Genomic DNA, 20,878 nt, shown 5'->3' with positions numbered 1-20,878 from the left:
AATATCCAATGTGGTCCAAATGTCTGGGAATCCATGAAAGCCACACTGTCATTGTTACAGTTTGATCTAACAGTGGTGGTTTGCAGTGCAGAGCACAACTATAGCATCATCATTTGTTGTTTTTCTCACTGAAGAATCAGGTCACTATCTGTAATCAAATTGCATGTGTGATGGAGGCCAGCAGGAGTCGCTGTGCATATGGTAGTCAGTAAAACCTTACTCCCCAATGCATAAAGACACTCTGGCCACAGATGACAAGGCCCATGGCTTTTAGCCTACTAGTTAGAATCCCAGCCTCCCATCCTAGAGATCATATGTTTGCATCCCAAGTGGCGTGAAGTGAGCGTGAGAGACATACGTAATGCAGAGGTTAAACATGCTAACATGCCCCAAGTGCTCCTGGAGCATGTGATGCTGGGAAACACATCCTGATCCTGACTCTGGTGTGTTGGTTGATGTTGGGTTTTAAGCTTTTCCCTGTCATTGTGGTCGTTCTAGTCACAGTTTTTTGCTTTTTGTGTTCATCGTGTGAATACAGTGACAACACTTTGCACATGCACACAGTGGCAGGAAGTTAAAAGTGAAATTAAATACAGCTGCAAAGTATGTTAAAAAAAATAGTTTTCTATGAAATTTTCACACAATTAGTCAGTGGTGGGCACAGCTAACCAAAAAGTTAGCTTCTATAACTGTTAATCCACTAACTGAAAAGCTAACTTTTATAAAGCTAAACTGATAAACCCGTAAAAAAATTTAGCGGAAGTTACAGCTAAAAGCTAAACCAATAACTTTCAGTATTGACTCTAGTACACTGGCAGCTACTGACACAACAACCAGCCAGTGGTTTTGTTCCTGATGATCAGCCTTCTCTCAACAAAAGAGACCTGGTGCTCAGAGAGAAAAGAAGACCAGCAAGAGAAAAAAATGTTTTTCACAGCCATACAGACATATCACAGGAGTCATGCACAGCAACAGTTTTGACTTATGGTTAAAATTTTATACAAACTAATTCTGGACAAATTAACATCACTTCTGTCATTTTACAAAGTGAAAATATCAGCTATATGTTTTAGTTTTAAAGTAATGCACTAATTTTAAAGGTTTTAGCGTCTTACAGACAGATATGCCGAAAAGCATTATGGGAAAATTCACACTGCCACTGGTATTCACACTGCCATGAACACTGCCATCCGACACTGTTAAATATGAGGCCTGAAGTGACGTCAATGACTGTGTTATTTCCATACTAATGTTTGTAATGGGACTCTGTTCGACACAAAACACCTTTATGGAGGGATAACCTGCCTTTATTAAACAACTGTGAACTTTATATATTTATTTTTATTCACAAAAATGAACATTTGCATCATGTGAAACAGACCTGTTGGCTGCCCTGCATAATTAGTAAACTATTTTAAATGTCAAAAGTTTCAAAATGATACTCAGCTTCAGGTCAGGTTTGGTCATGTGAGCACAAGGACCCTGCTGACATGAGTGAACCCGACCCGAACCAGAGTGTCATTTTGAAATATTTGTCTGAACCCGGCCAGCCCATCGTTGTTGGGCCTGGATTGGGCCTCCACACTCTACTGCACACCTCTGCCAAGATTGAGCAATGACCATATTTTACATTGGGATTAAAAATTGAGGGGTTCTCTGAGTTGGTGGGGGGTTTTTTGGGGGGGGGGGGGTTGATAAGGCAGGTTAAAAACATTGGTTGTCAGAAATGATAACTGTCAGTTTGATATTGTGAAAGATAAGTAGTTGACTGTATTTATCACTCAATTTACCATTTCTGAGTTACCGTTTGTTCCTTCCACCCCTTGAGGAAACTTTCCTGAAATGATAAATGGCAATTTTGTGTTCTGAATGATGAATGTAGGGCAGGAAGGAAGATGAAGCATGGCTCTGTTTTAATCATATTACAACTGTTTTATTCAAATCGGCTTTATTAATTTATCACCCTATTTTTTATTTCATTTAATGACTTGCTGAACTTGGCCATTAAAAGTGTATGTATCTATATGTAGTGAAAGTGTTGAACTATGAAAGACATTGATTTATCTCTACAGTAGCGTTCGTCTCGCTTGGTCCTCAGCCTCTGAGATCAAAGGACACCTGAGAAGAGCTTTATTCATGAGGTTGATTCATGAGGTTGATTCATGAGGTTGATTCATGAGGTTGCTGGACACAAGATTTTGGTGATGCTGATATTGCAGGGAAATGAAGTTTCAAGTCTTTAGGGTCTTGGTGCTTCCGTCTTACTGTATTGTGTAAAGGCAAAAATGAGTAGTAGACTTTTATACACCTTATACACCTTAGACACCTTGACAAAAAAAAAAAAAAAAAAAAAAATCTCTTTAAATAAGAACACTGTATAGAATGAGTGCACAAAAGTTGTGTATCTTCATTTCCAACCCTTGATAACTGGTTTGAGAAGCAGAATGTGTATGTTTAGAATTTATGATCCATCTTAACATTGATGTTCTGTTTGTGTACAAAATGTATTAAAATGAATTTTTTGTGTTATGTAATATATCACCTCATTCTGTTGTGTTACACATACCTGCAAAGTGTTGTTGTCCAACCCAGGTTCGTGATTTAATCTGGCAGCACGGTGACTTAGTGGTTAGCACTGATGTTTAACATAAAAATATTAAATATTACTCACAGACATATGCTCTTCAGGGTTTTAGCGGGGAAAAACAATGACTCCACGAATCGTAGATCGAAGCACTGCTTCAATCTGTGAATCACTGCTTCGATTGGTTCAAGGTTCAAAGCAAAGCCGTGCTGTAGAAAAGTTGATTACAGACCTGCTGCAGGTCTGTAATTAATGTAGAGAAATGATCATTTTCCTGACAAACACCCCACAAGTGCACAACTGCAAAAACCCTATGGGACATGCCTCATGACAAATCGGCCTGACTTCGTTGCAGTCACTCATAATCAGCAAGGTTGGGTAGGATTACTTTGAAAGAATACATGTGGAATACAAGTATGTATGTACATACATTTGGATTACTTGTAATCTGATTACTTTTGTTTTACATTTGAAAGTAATCCTACCCAACCCTGGTAATCAGTGGTGTCTCTGGGTGAAAACACGACTTTTTTTTCACATACATTTCAACCCTTTGAGGGTCCACCTGTATAACCAAGTGAGAAAATCCATAAAATCAACACAAAATCCTTATAACCTCCAAATCGCACCAAAATCAGTTTTATTGCAGTACACACAGCTGCATAGCGGTATCACATGACTGGGTTTTTGTCCACATGCATTGCCACAATGACATTAAAGTCAGGATCAGTTTTTCCTCCACAGTTGAATTTCAAACAATAGAGATCTAGTATTCATGTGTCAAGCTGAATTTTATAGAACTGAATGTGTCAAATTTTTTATTTTTTACAGAAACAAGAACTGTGTATCACTAGTGGAAATACATTAATAAAATCCTGAAAAATAAATTGAATATAATGAAGAAAATAAAACATACCTCAGAACTTCATCAAGTGTATCGAAAATCGCCTCACCAGTGCCGATGTTGCAGATGGGCATGTTGATGATCCTCGACTTCGCCTCTGTTTATTAGGGATGGGTATCGATAAGATTTTATCGATAGATACCATTATTGATTCCACTTATTGTTCCGATTCCTTATCAGTTCCCTTATCGATACCTCTTATGATTTTTTTGTGTACTAAAAATAGGCTTTACAGGTTTTCTATGTCAGCGGGTCAAAGAGCTTTTTCTTATCGTGCACCCGCTCTGTGGAACGGTCTTCCTGCAACCGTGAGACAGTTGGAGTCTGTGGACATTTTTAAGTCAAGCGTTAAAGCCCTTTTTTATTCTCTTTCTCATGACTAGTTTTTATTTTTTTTAATCTGTTTTAATCTTTTACTTCTGTTTTTAATTATGTATTTGAACATTTTTTAGTTTTTATTTATTTATTTTAATTTTTTATGTTGAACTGTTCTATGTGAGGTGCCTTGAGATGGCTTGGCGCTTCATAAGCCCATTAAATTGAAACTGAATTGAACATTTTATTGAGTCTTAAAGTAAATAAATATGAAATTGGTCACTGGATCCTTAAACTTTGGACATAATAAACTCTACATGGTGGATCCTTGATCTCTGGACATAAATAGGAATAAACAAAATCTGTAGTTTTTCTCAAAAGCATTTCCTTTCAGATGTTATTGGCATGAATGTCTTTCCATATATCATATATTCCATATATCTTACAGCTGCTGGCTGTGCTGTATGTCAGCATCAGTTTAATTCATAAAGAACACAGCACGTCTCATTTTGGGAAGAAAAAAAAACATTTTAGTCGATTATAGTTTGTTTTCTGTATTACAGCGTTTGGAAAGAGGTGTCATTTTATTTAAAGCAGCAATTTGAAGTTATTAATTCTGACTGGACTCTGTCTGTCTCAGCAGAGAGCCACGCAGCTGCGCAGCTCCAAACGCACGGAACGGAGGACGATCCTCATTTCTTGACTGCAACAAGATGAGTCCCAGTTAGTGACTTTAATCCACACAAAAGCGACTCACGATATTTTAATGGCTTTGAGAAGAGTTAAGAACCAACGAATTAGTGGATCGAAGCATTGCTTCAATGACTCATGCATCAAAGTGGAGTCGCGCTGCAGAAACGGTTGATTACAGAGCCACTGCAAACCCTGAATATCCGTAAGACTTGATTTGTACGTCCGTATGACTCTAAAACTCGGACAAATCCGTATAATTTACGGACAATCCGTATAGGTTGACATGTATGTTTTCGTGTTTTGTTTTTTTTTGTAACGTGTAACAGCATGGCACATAGAAAATGTATCGGAGTAGAAGTATGCAATTAAGGTCGGAAATGTAGCGAAGTAAAAGTGAAAGTAAGCTGAATTTAAAAAACTCAAGTAAAGTACAAAGTCTCCCAAAACGTACTTAAGTACAGTAGTGAAGTATTTTTACTTCATTACTATACAACACTGCTTTACAGCACAACACAAAACACATTTTGAGGAATTTGTCAGCTGTCATGTCCCCATGACCTTAATACTGCTCAGGACAGCTGCTTGATAAATTATGGGTTCTAATTTAAAATTGCTTCACTTTGTTGTTTGTGTGGATTCAGGCAGATGATGTGTTGGTGTTCTGGATGTTCTGTGGGTGTACTACCCCACTTTGCCACCTTAAATATCCATCCATCAGTTACAGTATCTCAGATCTCTGTGCTTCTAGACACTGGCTTCTGTAATCCTTCCATCACGTTTTTGTTTTCATCAGCTGCTTTGGGAAAATGTTCATTTTCACTTCGGCTGCCATGAAATGATAAAAAAGCACGAACACTTGCTCTATAGTGTAATGAACATGTCTGCTGCCTCGCATATGATAACCGATCGTTATCTCTCTGTTGTTTTATTTGCTGTCACTTCTTTCTGTGGTAGACAGTGATACCAGAGAGACCTCGAGTCCCTAAATACGACACTCTGAAATATGAGGTACGTCTCAAAAGAAATGGGACTGAATTCACATCGCAGCTTGTTTTCTTCAAGATAGTCTCACTCATGTGTCCGTCTTCTGCTTCCGTGCATGAATACATACCGGGATGGCTTCTTCTGGAATCATCTGAAACTTTATCTTCGCTGCCTTTTTGGTGGCCTCCACATCAGGATCGAATATTTGCTTCTTTTCACCCCATGTTGAGTTTTGCAGCGCATTTGATTCACTTGTCTGGACCGTGGCTGTGGAAACCAGTATCTTAGATGCATTTGTTGGGAAGGAAAGGTTTGCTGACCTTGACTTCACAGACAATGCCGTGATGTTTGCAGAATCAGTCTTTGGTGCTAGGTCTCTTTGGAGGATCCTTGGGTACTGATGGAATGACTTTGTGTCAAACAAACAGTTACTTAGAATGAGGAGCATCACTTGTTAGAGATGGAATGTCAGCAATGACATTGTGGTCATGAGGTGCATTTCTCCGGGCATGATCCAGCATCCGTGTTAAAGACCTGGAGTAGGTGGAGGCAATGTGCATGTTACACCTGGCTGTGATAGATAGATAGATAGATAGATAGATAGATAGATAGATAGATAGATAGATAGATAGATAGATAGATAGATAGATAGATAGATAGATAGATAGATAGATAGATAGATAGATAGATAGATAGATAGATAGATAGATAGATAGATAGATGACTATTTTTGAAATGTGGATTTGTTGTTCAGGATCTAAGCTGGTTGTGTATTTTGGTGAATGTGTTGAAGGAAGGCTCCCACACATGCTTCCTGAGCTGCACATCAGGAAATCTAGACTGAGTAGGAATGTTGTCATGGTGGAGCACTCAGGCATTGGTCTCCTGTGGTTCCTTCCCTTGTTTCATGCAGTGATGGGGTGATGAGGTGGTGAGAAATCTCCCTGTACACACTTTGGTTAACTGTTTGACTCTCTGCTACAACCTCAGAGTGGACAATTCCGCTGATGTTGTTTAAAAAATGGAAATGTAATGAGCATAACTGGACCTGAAACTTTGACATCTTTACTTTCTTTGTTTTCAGTGTAGATGGACTTTTCTATTGAATACTCTGCATTTGGTCTAGTAGTCCTATTCAAACATGCACGATTCCTAGGCGGTAATGACTCCACTGTCTGTATCAGCATTGAGAAACTTCATGTTGCCTTGACAGTCTTTCACTGTTTCTCATCTTTGGACAACAGCTTGGGGACCATCTGTGTACATAGCCTGTGCATTTAGAGAATTTTAGTGATGATGCTGCATCCCTGATCTGGACTGAGTGGACATGTGCTGTCTACTTCACATGCTTGAAGTTATCCACCGTTCAGATCGATGAAAGTCTTCCAGACTATGGATGATCAACAACAACAGGAAAGGTGATGGTCTAGTGGTTAAGGCGTTGGGCTTGAGACCAGAAGATCCTTGGTTCAAATCCCAGCCTGACTGGAAAGTCACTAAGGGCTGTTGAGCAAGGTCTTTAATCCCTTATTGCGCCCGGTGTGTAGTGAGCACCTTGTATGGCAGCAGCCTGACATTGGCATAACAGGCATCCATTTCAAAATGAGCAAATATTTGCACAAAATCAATAAAGTTTATCAGTTTGAACATTAAATATCTTTTATTTGTGGTGTATTCAATTGAATATAGGTTGAAGAGGATTTAAAAATCATTGTATTCTGTTTTTATTTATATTTCACACAACGTCCTTCATTGGAGTTGGAGTTGTATATGTGAGATTGTTACTTCCACGTATATGTGCTACAGCACTGCAAAGGATTCAGAATCCTGGCAAGTGTGACAACCACTAACTAGAGTAGCTAAAGGAAGAAGGAGGTAAGAAATGTCAGACTGATTCTGTGCTCACAATTCATAGGGCGATGAATCAGATTACATAATGTCTAAAGCACAACCTCAAAAAAGAAAAAAAAAAAAATCACACAGTGAGCGCAGTCAATCATATGTATATTTCTGGCCTTTGGTGAAACACTGTGACACAATCCGGTTTTTAGGACGTGTATGTGATGCACACAGCACTCAGTCCTGTTACTTTTTACATGCACCTCATACATCAAGTCTCCAAAGACTAATAAAAAAAATTGTGACACTTAACGTTCTGACACAATAAACAAGTTAAAAATAAGTAATCTTTGGTCTTGACTGTATGTAATTAATTAGAGGGATTGTCAAATGATTCTAGGTCACAAAAAGACATGAGAGACACAGTTAGAGGGATAAAAGCAGGCTGCGCACATTTTGGTTCCATTTTGTTTCAGATGTTCTCCCTGCAAAGAATAAATTTCTTCAAGAAACACTGATCACTGATCAGTTTGGCTTAAAATGTCAAATGGTATAGTGTATACCAGTTAAATGTTTCACAAACAACCAATTTTACTGACTGTAATGTTTAAATCTGCTTATTATAAAGCATCCTTATTTCTGTAGTTTTATGTAAAATTACAATTTTATTGCTGGTAAAATATTTATTTTGGGGGATTCCATACCGAGTATAGTGAGTTTGCTTCATCCCATTTTGCAGACAACATGAAGGAGGAAGTGCATGTGCAAGGTTCAAACTTGATGGAAACTTGGAACGTGAAACGTACGACTAAAGTCTAGGAAAATGAATCTCACAAAACAATGTTAAAATGTTTGTCCCACAACCGACTAATTTTTGCAAAATGGAGTAAAAATGTAACTGTAACTAACATTTGTCTTAACAGCTGACAGAATAAATCTGTTTGAGTGTTGTGTTTCCTGTCCAACAGCTATCCAGCAAAACCTGAATGTAAAAAATGTACATATTTTGTTTTCCCCAACAATGGTGTTTATGTATATTAGCTAAGTATGTCTGCTCTCGTGTTTATGTTTACATTTTGCACAATTGAAGGCTTACCATATTTTTCGGCATGATGTAGCTAACACTAGCATCTGTGAAATGGTAGTATAAATAATTCATTTTGTGTTCACTTGTTTTTTGCCATCTTGTACTTTAATAAGGATTTATTCAACACTAAAGTTATATCAGTGTTCAAAACTTGCCGCGCAATAAATGACACATTGCTGCGGTGTCACTGTCTGCCCACAGATGCTTATCCAAAAACAGAGATGATCTATACGTGGACCAAAGGGCCCCAGCATTCAGTGGAGGTTCCTCCTGAGTCCTCAAGTCTTGTTCAGTATGATCTCATTGGTCAGACGGTCTCCAGTGAGATGATTAAATCCATCACAGGTAAGAGCTTGATCTTGTAACAATGTCAGTATTTTCCGCTCAGAAATGTTTTCACAATGTTGTTAGTCCTGGACGCAGCGTTCTGACACAAAGCACCACACTGCAGAGAATCCTGGGAGAAGGAGAAACCAAAACCAAGGAGTATTTTTTATTTTTAATGTTAGGTCATTAGCCACTTTGAGAAAATGCTAGTAACTCATCAGTGTATCCACTAATACATGTAGCATTATAGAGCTTTAGTTTCTTTCTGGAAATATGCAAAGTTCATAATGCTATAGAAACTTATAGAGCATTCTAGAATAGCAGGAACTATACACGCAACAAAAACAAATGCAGTGGTTCTTTAGCTACACCAATCAGAAACACTGGATGACCAGGGAGGTGAAGCAGCTGCTGCAGGAGAGAAACTCCGCCTTCAAAGCTGGTGATAGAGCTCTCTACAGCACAGCCCTCGCCACCCTGAATAGAGGCATCAGGAAGGCCAAGAAGGATTTCAGGAGGGCGATCCATGACCACCTGACCAGCAACAACAGCAGGCAGGTATGGATGGCGGTCCAGCACCTCACCAACTACAAGCCCGACATCAGAGCTGCTGAAGGTGATGCTGCGTTGGCAGAAGAGTTAAATCTCTTCTTTGCTCACTTCGAGACTGTAGCACCAGGAGTAGCCACGTTGGCACTAGCAGCTGGGAGCAAATTCATGGTTGGGCAGAATGAGGTGAGATGCACGCTGAGGGCTGCAGGCCCTGATGGCGTCTCTGGCAAGTGCTGAAAGACTGTGCAGTCCTGCTTGCTGGGATTCTTACCAAAATCTTCACTGGTCCCTGACACAGTCTGCTGTCCCATCATACCTGAAGACCTTCACTGTAGTTGCCCTACCCAAGAAATCGCCCATAACCAGCTTCAGTGACTACAGGCCTGTTGCACTCACACTGGTGGTGACAAAGTGTTTTGCAAAAACTGGTTATAAGTGAAATCATGTCATTTATAACCCCACTTCAGACCCATACCAATTTGCTTACAAGGCCAACAAGTCACCAGAGGATGCTGTGACCAGTGCCCTCCAGACCACACTGACCCACCTGGGGCAACAGGGTAACTACACCCGTCTTCTCTTCATGGACTGTAGTTCAGCATTCAACACCATCCTCCCCCATGACCTTGTGAGGAAACGGCTGAACCTTGGTGTACCTCATTCCACATGTCTTTGGATTAAGGACTTTCTGTCAGATCGCTCAGAGAGAGTCAGGATTGGCCTCCACATATCCACAGCTCTCACAGTCAGCACCAGTTCCCCTCAAGGCTGCATGCTGAGCCCACTGCTCCTCACCCTCTACACCTCTGACCGCACCCTTATCCACACCAGCAGCACCTTCATTAAGTATGCGGATGACACACATTTGGTAAAGAAGGCACAGCAAAGACTCCACTTTCTGAGAATCGTCAGGCAAAATAACATAACCAGAGACTGCTTGTGTCATTTTACCACTCTACCATGGAGAGCATCACCACATACTGCTTCTGTATGTGGTTTGTCAGCTGCATGGTTGCAAAGATCTTGAGAGAGCTCTTTGTTTTAATCCATCATGAGATGTTTCTTGTGTGACACATTAGTTATGGGACACCTTTTTATAGCCCATCAGTTGGGACTGAACCAGCTGATATTAATTTACACTGACAAGGGGCAGGATTGCTTTCTAATTACTGATAGATTTTAGCTGGTGTCTTGTCTTTCTGTGCCTATTAGCCCCTCCTTTTCTTCATGTGTTCAATACATTTCCCTGTGTCATTTCACATGATTACACATGGGTGGCTTTCTTTGTATGTATGGAATACTTGGCTTGTTACTGACATCAGGTGAAAATTTTCTTGTCAGTAGCACCTTTAGAAATATATTTACTGAGAAAAATGGTGACATGTTAAGTACGTATTTTACCTGCTGTATGTTGACCAGGACTCACGAACACAACCACTATGCTCAAATCAAATACTGCAAGCATCTGGAGTTTTGGCATTTTTGAGAAAAAACAATTGCAATTTGAAGAATCTGGATCATTTCAGCTGCATAAATTTGATTGGGGTGGGTGGGGTGGGGTGGGGTGGGGGGGAGTCAAGACTGGGAGATTTGGAAGTAATTTGCAGAATGTACAAAGACGGTAAAATAAAATCAGCATCATCATTCCTCAGTTGTGTTAGTAGGATTTCTTGTTAATCAAGCTAATTTATTTCTGTTGATTTTGCAGGTGAATATGTGGTGATGACGGTTTACTTCCACTTGAAACGTAAAATGGGATACTTCATGATTCAGACGTATATCCCCTGCATAATGACAGTAATCCTCTCCCAAGTGTCCTTCTGGATAAATAAAGAATCCGTCCCGGCACGCACAGTCTTTGGTATGTACGACACGCACACACCTTTATCTCAGAAAGCCTGTTGGCTCTCTGTTTATTTATTTAATCAGTAATCACAAGTCTACACTTCAAGCATATGTGAAGATTATGGAATATATAAAGGACTCTAAGATTTCAAAATGACATGTAAAGCCATGCAGAATATTTTTAAACAAGACTGAAGTGTAGGACTTAACACGTTAAAAGGAGGAAAAACAGTTTTAATGGACCTTCAAACTGCTTTTTCTCCTATTGAAAACAGATGCTTGAACAGAATCAGTGTTTTTGTTTTAAAACTGTTGTTTTTTTATTGTTTATTTCATTCATTTCATTCAATTCCAACCACACAACCAAAAATCATTCCAAAAGAAAACATAACAAACGTAACAATACACCTGAATGAAAGGGGGTAGAAAGAAGCAAACTTATATTGTCTACCCCTTTTTACAGAAGATTAATTTACAAATTAAATAATAATCACATTATTAACATTACAATCAGAATATCTAAAAAAGGAAAAGAAAAATAAACAGTAAAAATATACATGTGGTTTAATTATTGCAACATCAGGTCATATTTCTGAATCATACTAATTTTAACTGCCTTTTTAAATATATTGCTTGATTTAGCTTCTTAAACATTGTCTAGAGAATAGTGTAATCAACCAGGTCATGAAATTTCAACAAATGTAACTGCAGGAATATTGGACTCGTGTGTTCTCTATAATGCCTCCGACTAATTATCCTTATTGCTCTTTTCTGTAAAATGAAAAGTGAATGTGTGAATGTTTTGCAGGCATTTCCCCATATTTCAATACAGTAGGACAGATGTGGAACAATCATAGAACAGTATAATATATATAGTCCTTTCTCATCTAACATCTCTTTTACTTTGTGTAGTATAGCAATCATTTTTAATAATTTATTCTTTGTATAGTTAATATGTGATTTTCAACTCAAGGTCTCATCAATCATGACACCCAGAAATTTTGTTTCCGTCACTCTTTTAATTTCTACACCATCTATAATAATTGGGGTATTCATACTTTTTTCTCTATTACTAAATATCATGAAATTAGTTTTGTCAAAGTTAAGCGATAATTTGTTAATGTCAAGCCAAGTTTTTATTCCCATGAATTCTTTTTTGACTACTCTCAACACATGTTGTAAATTTTTACCAGAATATAAAAATGTGGTATCGTCAGCAACAGAATACAATGTAACATCTTAGATACATTAACAATGTCATTGACATACAGTGTAAAACGTTTTGGTCCAAGGACCGACCCCTGTGGTACCCCACAGGTAACACTTAACAATCCAGATCTTACATCGTTTACCTGTACAAACTGTTTTCTGTTGACTAGATAGCTTGCCACCCATTTGTGAGCAACCCCTCTGATTCCATATTTGTTTAATTTTTGAAGAAGTATAGCATGGTCAATGACATCAAAAGCTTTTTTGAAGTCCACAAAAACTGCACACGTCACCCTAATGCGAACCTTGCCAATTTTATAAGAAGTAGTGGCCTTCGTCATTTCAGACTTTTTACAGAAAGCCACTTTATTTCATTGTTATAACACCAACACTAACTGTCACCGTGGTGATGAACTGTTGTTTCTTGAAGCTGGATCAAATGTGTTTATTTGACATGATGGAATGGAAGGTTGTCGGCACCACTGTGCAAGAAAACTATCAGGTTTTCAGTAACACTTTACTTGAAGGTACCGTGATAATAGTGACATAACACTGTGTCACATGACACAGTCATGAATGTGTCATAAACATTATGTCAATGTCATAAATGTTTATTACTGCTGTCATTAAGTGTCATTCTGTTTTTGTAATGACAAGTTGACAAGTTTCCATACAGCCAAAGACCAAAAAGGTCAAAGATAACTTCTGGTCATGTCAGTTTGATTAAAGTCAAGTTGTTATAATCAAGACAAGTCAAAACATGTTAACTTGTCATTATAAAAACTGAACTGAAAAACCAACTGAGCGTGTTGATACACGGTGATTCATGGTGACCCGTAATAGAGCGTGGCAGCATTCGTAGTGTGTTCTTGGTGGTTCTTGGAGTCCATACTGTGACGCATTATTACACAAATGGACACGAAAGCGGTCAAGAACGGATACAATTTTGACGTGCTTTCACATGGCGTCATGTATCATTGTGCCCCACTAAGAATCACTGTTTTCTCACACATGCATACTCATAATTGATATAAACCCTGCTTTTCTTTAGTTCCTTTTCCTACCTGTAGTATGACAAAGGAGCAAAGAGGTGCCTAGTTGGCCAAGTCGAGCTTCAGACCAGGCCCTGCACCACATGCTCCTGCTGATGCTTGTCAGGGTGCTCCTGTTGTTGGTCCTCCTGCTGTTGTTCCTCTTGCTGTTGTTCCTGCTGTGGATCCATCTGGATGTTGTGGAGCGATTTGGAACAATGGGAACTGTTTAGCAGCTGATGGTAGAATGACTGGGGGGTGTGTGCGGGGCCATATATATATATACACACCAAATTCGCCCGATTCACAACATTCGTTATAGTTCTGAGGCATGACGTGACAATTCATAATAGCACGCAGCAGCACGCCGCAGCACAGGACAAAATTCATGACAAATTGACAATGTGTAATGATTCCAGATGAAATGCCAGTGATTCTTCTGGAATCAGTCCGTGAGGGAGTGGGACGCCTCTGCCCTGAATCATTAAGTTCTGTTCAGATTGGCACAAATTTACATTTGTGGCTTTCCTGACTTGTCATTGTTATGTGTAAAAGTAGCCTAAGGTTGGAGTGTGCGATTGTGTTTTTATTTTGATGTGTTTTGTTATGCATCTTAATGACTGACACCAGTCAATGTTTCTATTTCAGACTATGTTTAAAGTGTGGAGGAGGCTCTGTGTAAATTGTGCACCAGAGGACAGAGTGTGCAAATAGCACAGAGTGCATGGTCACTGCATGACCTAAAAACAGCAAGAAAGGGATATTTCAGAGTGGAGAAGAGGTGTGCAAGTGTTTAACACACGGAATGATCTGTATCAATTACGCATGATGCATCACAGCTCTCTGTTTCAAATGTTCATATATTTTGGTCGAGTGTTGCATATCAAATGATCTTTTTTGAATTGATGAGTTAATTAAGAGGGTGAATCAGTATGATGTCCAGTATTCTTTTGCTCCTGTTTTAATATCCAGCACTCATTAATGAGATTACGTAGCACCGTATGTGTTTGTGTTCCATCATTGTGATTGTGTTCTGGTGCGCTGCTTTTTAAATCGGTGCATTTAGCTTTCGGCTGTTTCAGAGTGGGTCCTCATAACCTCAGATTTTTTTCTGATTGTGTCTCCATTTATAGAAATTCATTTAAGCACATCCTGCTTTTGGTAGGAGTTCAACAGACAATTCTGACTCGGTTTCAGACTTGTACCTTGGAATGCCTCTAGAACAGGGGTAGGCAACCTGTTCCAGAAAGAGCCATGAGGGTGCAGGTTTTCTTTGCAGCCACTGACTCCACCAGGTGATTTTACTGATTAATATCACTTTGAGCAGATGGAATCAGTTAACCAGGGTGTTTTGGGTGTTTTGCTGTATCTGTTAATTTTGGCTCTCTGTTGGGACTGTTTACACAGAGACTGCTACCTGCTGCTTTGGACTTTGAACTAATAGTCTTTTTCAAGACTTTTTTACTTTTTTACCTTTTTATTTTTTATTTTTTTTTTTTTTACTTTTTTACTTGACTCTACTGGTGGTTGGCTCTCACTGCGGTATTGTATCACTTCTTGTTCCGGAGCACAGCGGTGTTTTTCTGTATCTGTTAGCTGTTTGATCTGCGCAGTTAGATTGATCTAGTTATCTAGATTACGATTTGTTTCCCAGTGTAATCTTTACGTGCCTTAACTAAAGCACTCCTTCTGCTGAATCACCTCTAAATTATTTACACATTATTCGCTTTGCGTGTTTTTAGGAATCCGCTAGCTTAGCGTAGCTACTAGCTCTTAGCCGATTTAGCATGGCGGCTTCTCCTGTCTCTCCCGCACTTTTCTGCTCTGGGTGTGAAATGTTTAGTTATTCCTCGGCCTCCTTTAGCAGTAATGGTACTTGTAATAAGTGTAGCTTATTCGTAGCTTTGGAGGCCAGGCTGGGCGAATTGGAGACTCGGCTCCGCACCGTGGAAAATTCTACAGCTAGCAAGGCCCCTGTAGTCGGTGCGGACCAAGGTAGCTTAGCCGCCGTTAGTTCCCCCCTGGCAGATCCCGAGCAGCCGGGAAAGCAGGCCGACTGGGTGACTGTGAGGAGGAAGCGTAGCCCTAAACAGAAGCCCCGTGTACACCGCCAACCCGTTCACATCTTTAACCGTTTTTCCCCACTCGACGATACACCCGCCGAGGATCAAACTCTGGTTATTGGCGACTCTGTTTTGAGAAATGTGAAGTTAGCGACACCAGCAACCATAGTCAATTGTCTTCCGGGGGCCAGAGCAGGCGACATTGAAGGAAATTTGAAACTGCTGGCTAAGGCTAAGCGTAAATTTGGTAAGATTGTAATTCACGTCGGCAGTAATGACACCCGGTTACGCCAATCGGAGGTCACTAAAATTAACATTGAATCGGTGTGTAACTTTGCAAAAACAATGTCGGACTCTGTAGTTTTCTCTGGGCCCCTCCCCAATCAGACCGGGAGTGACATGTTTAGCCGCATGTTCTCCTTGAATTGCTGGCTGTCTGAGTGGTGTCCAAAAAATGAGGTGGGCTTCATAGATAATTGGCAAAGCTTCTGGGGAAAACCTGGTCTTGTTAGGAGAGACGGCAGCCATCCCACTTTGGATGGAGCAGCTCTCATTTCTAGAAATCTGGCCAATTTTCTTAAATCCTCCAAACCGTGACTATCCAGGGTTGGGACCAGGAAGCAGAGTTGTAGTCTTACACACCTCTCTGCAGCTTCTCTCCCCCTGCCATCCCCTCATTACCCCATCCCCGTAGAGACGGTGCCTGCTCCCAGACTACCAATAACCAGCAAAAATCTATTTAAGCATAAAAATTCAAAAAGAAAAAATAATATAGCACCTTCAACTGCACCACAGACTAAAACAGTTAAATGTGGTCTATTAAACATTAGGTCTCTCTCTTCTAAGTCCCTGTTGGTAAATGATATAATAATTGATCAACATATTGATTTATTCTGCCTAACAGAAACCTGGTTACAGCAGGATGAATATGTTAGTTTAAATGAGTCAACACCCCCGAGTCACACTAACTGTCAGAATGCTCGTAGCACGGGCCGGGGTGGAGGATTAGCAGCAATCTTCCATTCCAGCTTATTAATTAATCCAAAACCCAGACAGAGCTTTAATTCATTTGAAAGCTTGTCTCTTAGTCTTGTCCATCCAAATTGGAAGTCCCAAAAACCAGTTTTATTTGTTATTATCTATCGTCCACCTGGTCGTTACTGTGAGTTTCTCTGTGAATTTTCAGACCTTTGTCTGACTTAGTGCTTAGCTCAGATAAGATAATTATAGTGGGCGATTTTAACATCCACACAGATGCTGAGAATGACAGCCTCAACACTGCATTTAATCTATTATTAGACTCTATTGGCTTTGCTCAAAAAGTAAATGAGTCCACCCACCACTTTAATCATATCTTAGATCTTGTTCTGACTTATGGTATGGAAATAGAAGACTTAACAGTATTCCCTGATAACTCCCTTCTGTCTGATCATTTCTTAATAACATTTACATTTACTCTGATGGACTACCCAGCAGTGGGGAATAAGTTTCATTACACTAGAAGTCTTTCAGAAAGCGCTGTAACTAGGTTTAAGGATATGATTCCTTCTTTATGTTCTCTAATGCCATATACCAACACAGTGCAGAGTAGCTACCTAAACTCTGTAAGGGAGATAGAGTATCTCGTCAATAGTTTTACATCCTCATTGAAGACAACTTTGGATGCTGTAGCTCCTCTGAAAAAGAGAGCTTTAAATCAGAAGTGTCTGACTCCGTGGTATAACTCACAAACTCGTAGCTTAAAGCAGATAACCCGTAAGTTGGAGAGGAAATGGCGTCTCACTAATTTAGAAGATCTTCACTTAGCCTGGAAAAAGAGTCTGTTGCTCTATAAAAAAGCCCTTCGTAAAGCTAGGACATCTTTCTACTCATCACTAATTGAAGAAAATAAGAACAACCCCAGGTTTCTTTTCAGCACTGTAGCCAGGCTGACAAAGAGTCAGAGCTCTATTGAGCTGAGTATTCCATTAACTTTAACTAGTAATGACTTCATGACTTTCTTTGCTAACAAAATTTTAACTATTAGAGAAAAAATTACTCATAACCATCCCAAAGACGTATCGTTATCTTTGGCTGCTTTCAGTGATGCCGGTATTTGGTTAGACTCTTTCTCTCCGATTGTTCTGTCTGAGTTATTCTCATTAGTTACTTCATCCAAACCATCAACATGTTTATTAGACCCCATTCCTACCAGGCTGCTCAAGGAAGCCCTACCATTATTTAATGCTTCGATCTTAAATATGATCAATCTATCTTTGTTAGTTGGCTATGTACCACAGGCTTTTAAGGTGGCAGTAATTAAACCATTACTTAAAAAGCCATCACTTGACCCAGCTATCTTAGCTAATTATAGGCCAATCTCCAACCTTCCTTTTCTCTCAAAAATTCTTGAAAGGGTAGTTGTAAAACAGCTAACTGATCATCTGCAGAGGAATGGTCTATTTGAAGAGTTTCAGTCAGGTTTTAGAATTCATCATAGTACAGAAACAGCATTAGTGAAGGTTACAAATGATCTTCTTATGGCCTCGGACAGTGGACTCATCTCTGTGCTTGTTCTGTTAGATCTCAGTGCTGCTTTTGATACTGTTGACCATAAAATTTTATTACAGAGATTAGAGCATGCCATAGGTATTAAAGGCACTGCGCTGCGGTGGTTTGAATCATATTTGTCTAATAGATTACAATTTGTTCATGTAAATGGGGAATCTTCTTCACAGACTAAAGTTAATTATGGAGTTCCACAAGGTTCTGTGCTAGGACCAATTTTATTCACTTTATACATGCTTCCCTTAGGCAGTATTATTAGACGGTATTGCTTAAATTTTCATTGTTACGCAGATGATACCCAGCTTTATCTATCCATGAAGCCAGAGGACACACACCAATTAGCTAAACTGCAGGATTGTCTTACAGACATAAAGACATGGATGACCTCTAATTTCCTGCTTTTAAACTCAGATAAAACTGAAGTTATTGTACTTGGCCCCACAAATCTTAGAAACATGGTGTCTAACCAGATCCTTACTCTGGATGGCATTACCCTGACCTCTAGTAATACTGTGAGAAATCTTGGAGTCATTTTTGATCAGGATATGTCATTCAAAGTGCATATTAAACAAATATGTAGGACTGCTTTTTGCATTTACGCAATATCTCTAAAATCAGAAAGGTCTTGTCTCAGAGTGATGCTGAAAAACTAATTCATGCATTTATTTCCTCTAGGCTGGACTATTGTAATTCATTATTATCAGGTTGTCCTAAAAGTTCCCTAAAAAGCCTTCAGTTAATTCAAAATGCTGCAGCTAGAGTACTGACGGGGACTAGAAGGAGAGAGCATATCTCACCCATATTGGCCTCTCTTCATTGGCTTCCTGTTAATTCTAGAATAGAATTTAAAATTCTTCTTCTTACTTATAAGGTTTTGAATAATCAGGTCCCATCTTATCTTAGGGACCTCGTAGTACCATATTACCCCAATAGAGCGCTTCGCTCTCAGACTGCAGGCTTACTTGTAGTTCCTAGGGTTTGTAAGAGTAGAATGGGAGGCAGAGCCTTCAGCTTTCAGGCTCCTCTCCTGTGGAACCAGCTCCCAATTCAGATCAGGGAGACAGACACCCTCTCTACTTTTAAGATTAGGCTTAAAACTTTCCTTTTTGCTAAAGCTTATAGTTAGGGCTGGATCAGGTAACCCTGAACCATCCCTTAGTTATGCTGCTATAGACGTAGACTGCTGGGGGGTTCCCATGATGCACTGTTTCTTTTTCTTTTTGCTCTGTATGCACCACTCTGCATTTAATCATTAGTGATCGATCTCTGCTCCCCTCCACAGCATGTCTTTTTCCTGGTTCTCTCCCTCAGCCCCAACCAGTCCCAGCAGAAGACTGCCCCTCCCTGAGCCTGGTTCTGCTGGAGGTTTCTTCCTGTTAAAAGGGAGTTTTTCCTTCCCACTGTAGCCAAGTGCTTGCTCACAGGGGGTCGTTTTGACCGTTGGGGTTTTACATAATTATTGTATGGCCTTGCCTTACAATATAAAGCGCCTTGGGGCAACTGTTTGTTGTGATTTGGCGCTATATAAAAAAAATTGATTGATTGATTGATTGATTGATTTGGTTGAAGTGCACACAAAGCAGGAATTGTATGCAAAACGTGTAGAATCGTACCTGCCTCTAACACCTCGTACACCTGTTGCTACAACTATTTGTGCACACCAGCGGTGGAAAGACAGAGTGTGCGCTGTGTGAACCCATCACACCCTCTCGTGGCAGGTGTTGGCCAAATTCCAGGTGACATACACGAAAATCTAACACCGCTCACATGGCACTTAGAAAATGTGCGGCCAGTGGTACTCTTACTGTTGGCACAACAACAGACTGCAGACCATCACTGTTGTACTCGCAGTGAATTTGTCTAAGTTCCACACAACTGTGTCTTTGCAAACACACACACTGACACGTGCATGTGTGCGCTCCACTGACAGGAGGCGTGGCTTCCAACAGAAGCAGCTGTGGGGATCTGTTGTTCTGGATATTCCAGCTGGACAACACCAACTGTGTTCAGACAGACCTGGACTAACAACTGTCCAATGTGTGGCGCATGTGTCTGATTGCTGTACTTATGTGGACATAAATAAAAACATATATCACTGTGGCTACAAGTCTGCCAGGTTGAAATGGACTGTCAGATCAGAACACACAGCGGGTGATCTGACCGTCATGTCACCCACAGGTAACAGCTGGTTTTTATTTTGTATTTATTCCACATAAGCAGCACGATGTGGTCCCACAGGTAACAGCTGGGTTTTATTTTTTTTATTTATTCCACATAAGCGGCACGATGTGGTCCCACAGGTAACAGCTGGGTTTTTTTTTTATTTTTTTATTCCACATAAGCGGCACGATGCGGTCCCGCAGGTAACAGCTGGGTTTTATTTTTTTTATTTATTCCACATAAGCGGCACGATGTGGTCCCACAGGTAACAGCTGGGTTTTTTTTTTTTTTTTATTCCACCTAAGCGGCACGATGTGGTCCCGCAGGTAACAGCTGGGTTTTATTTTTTTTATTTATTCCACATAAGCGGCACAATGTGGTCCCGCAGGTAACAGCTGGGTTTTATTTTTTTTATTTATTCCACATAAGCGGCACGATGTGGTCCCACAGGTAACAGCTGGGTTTTTTTTTTTTTTTTATTCCACATAAGCGGCACGATGTGGTCCCGCAGGTAACAGCTGGGTTTTATTTTTTTTATTTATTCCACATAAGCGGCACGATGTGGTCCCACAGGTAACAGCTGGGTTTTTTTTTTTTTTTTTTATTCCACATAAGCGGCACGATGTGGTCCCACAGGTAACAGCTGGGTTTTATTTTTTTTTTTTATTCCACATAAGCGGCACGATGTGGTCCCACAGGTAACAGCTGGGTTTTTTTTTTTTTTTTTATTCCACATAA

General features: G+C 39.8%; 1 protein-coding gene across 1 annotated transcript in view; it reads left to right on the top strand.

The window, feature by feature from the left end:
* Positions 1–20,878, top strand: part of gabra4 (gamma-aminobutyric acid type A receptor subunit alpha4) — a 132,567-nt gene that overhangs the window by 31,624 nt on the left and 80,065 nt on the right. Inside the window, 2 exon segments of the mRNA XM_034181902.1 lie at positions 8,608–8,751; positions 10,994–11,146. Of these exon segments, the coding sequence (XP_034037793.1) occupies positions 8,608–8,751; positions 10,994–11,146 (297 nt within the window).

This window comes from Thalassophryne amazonica, chromosome 11 (genome assembly GCF_902500255.1).
Source record: "Thalassophryne amazonica chromosome 11, fThaAma1.1, whole genome shotgun sequence".
Classification (NCBI taxonomy): Eukaryota; Metazoa; Chordata; class Actinopteri; order Batrachoidiformes; family Batrachoididae; genus Thalassophryne; species Thalassophryne amazonica.
The sequence above is the reverse complement of the archived record's forward strand: the minus strand, read 5'-3'. Positions and strand labels throughout refer to the sequence as shown.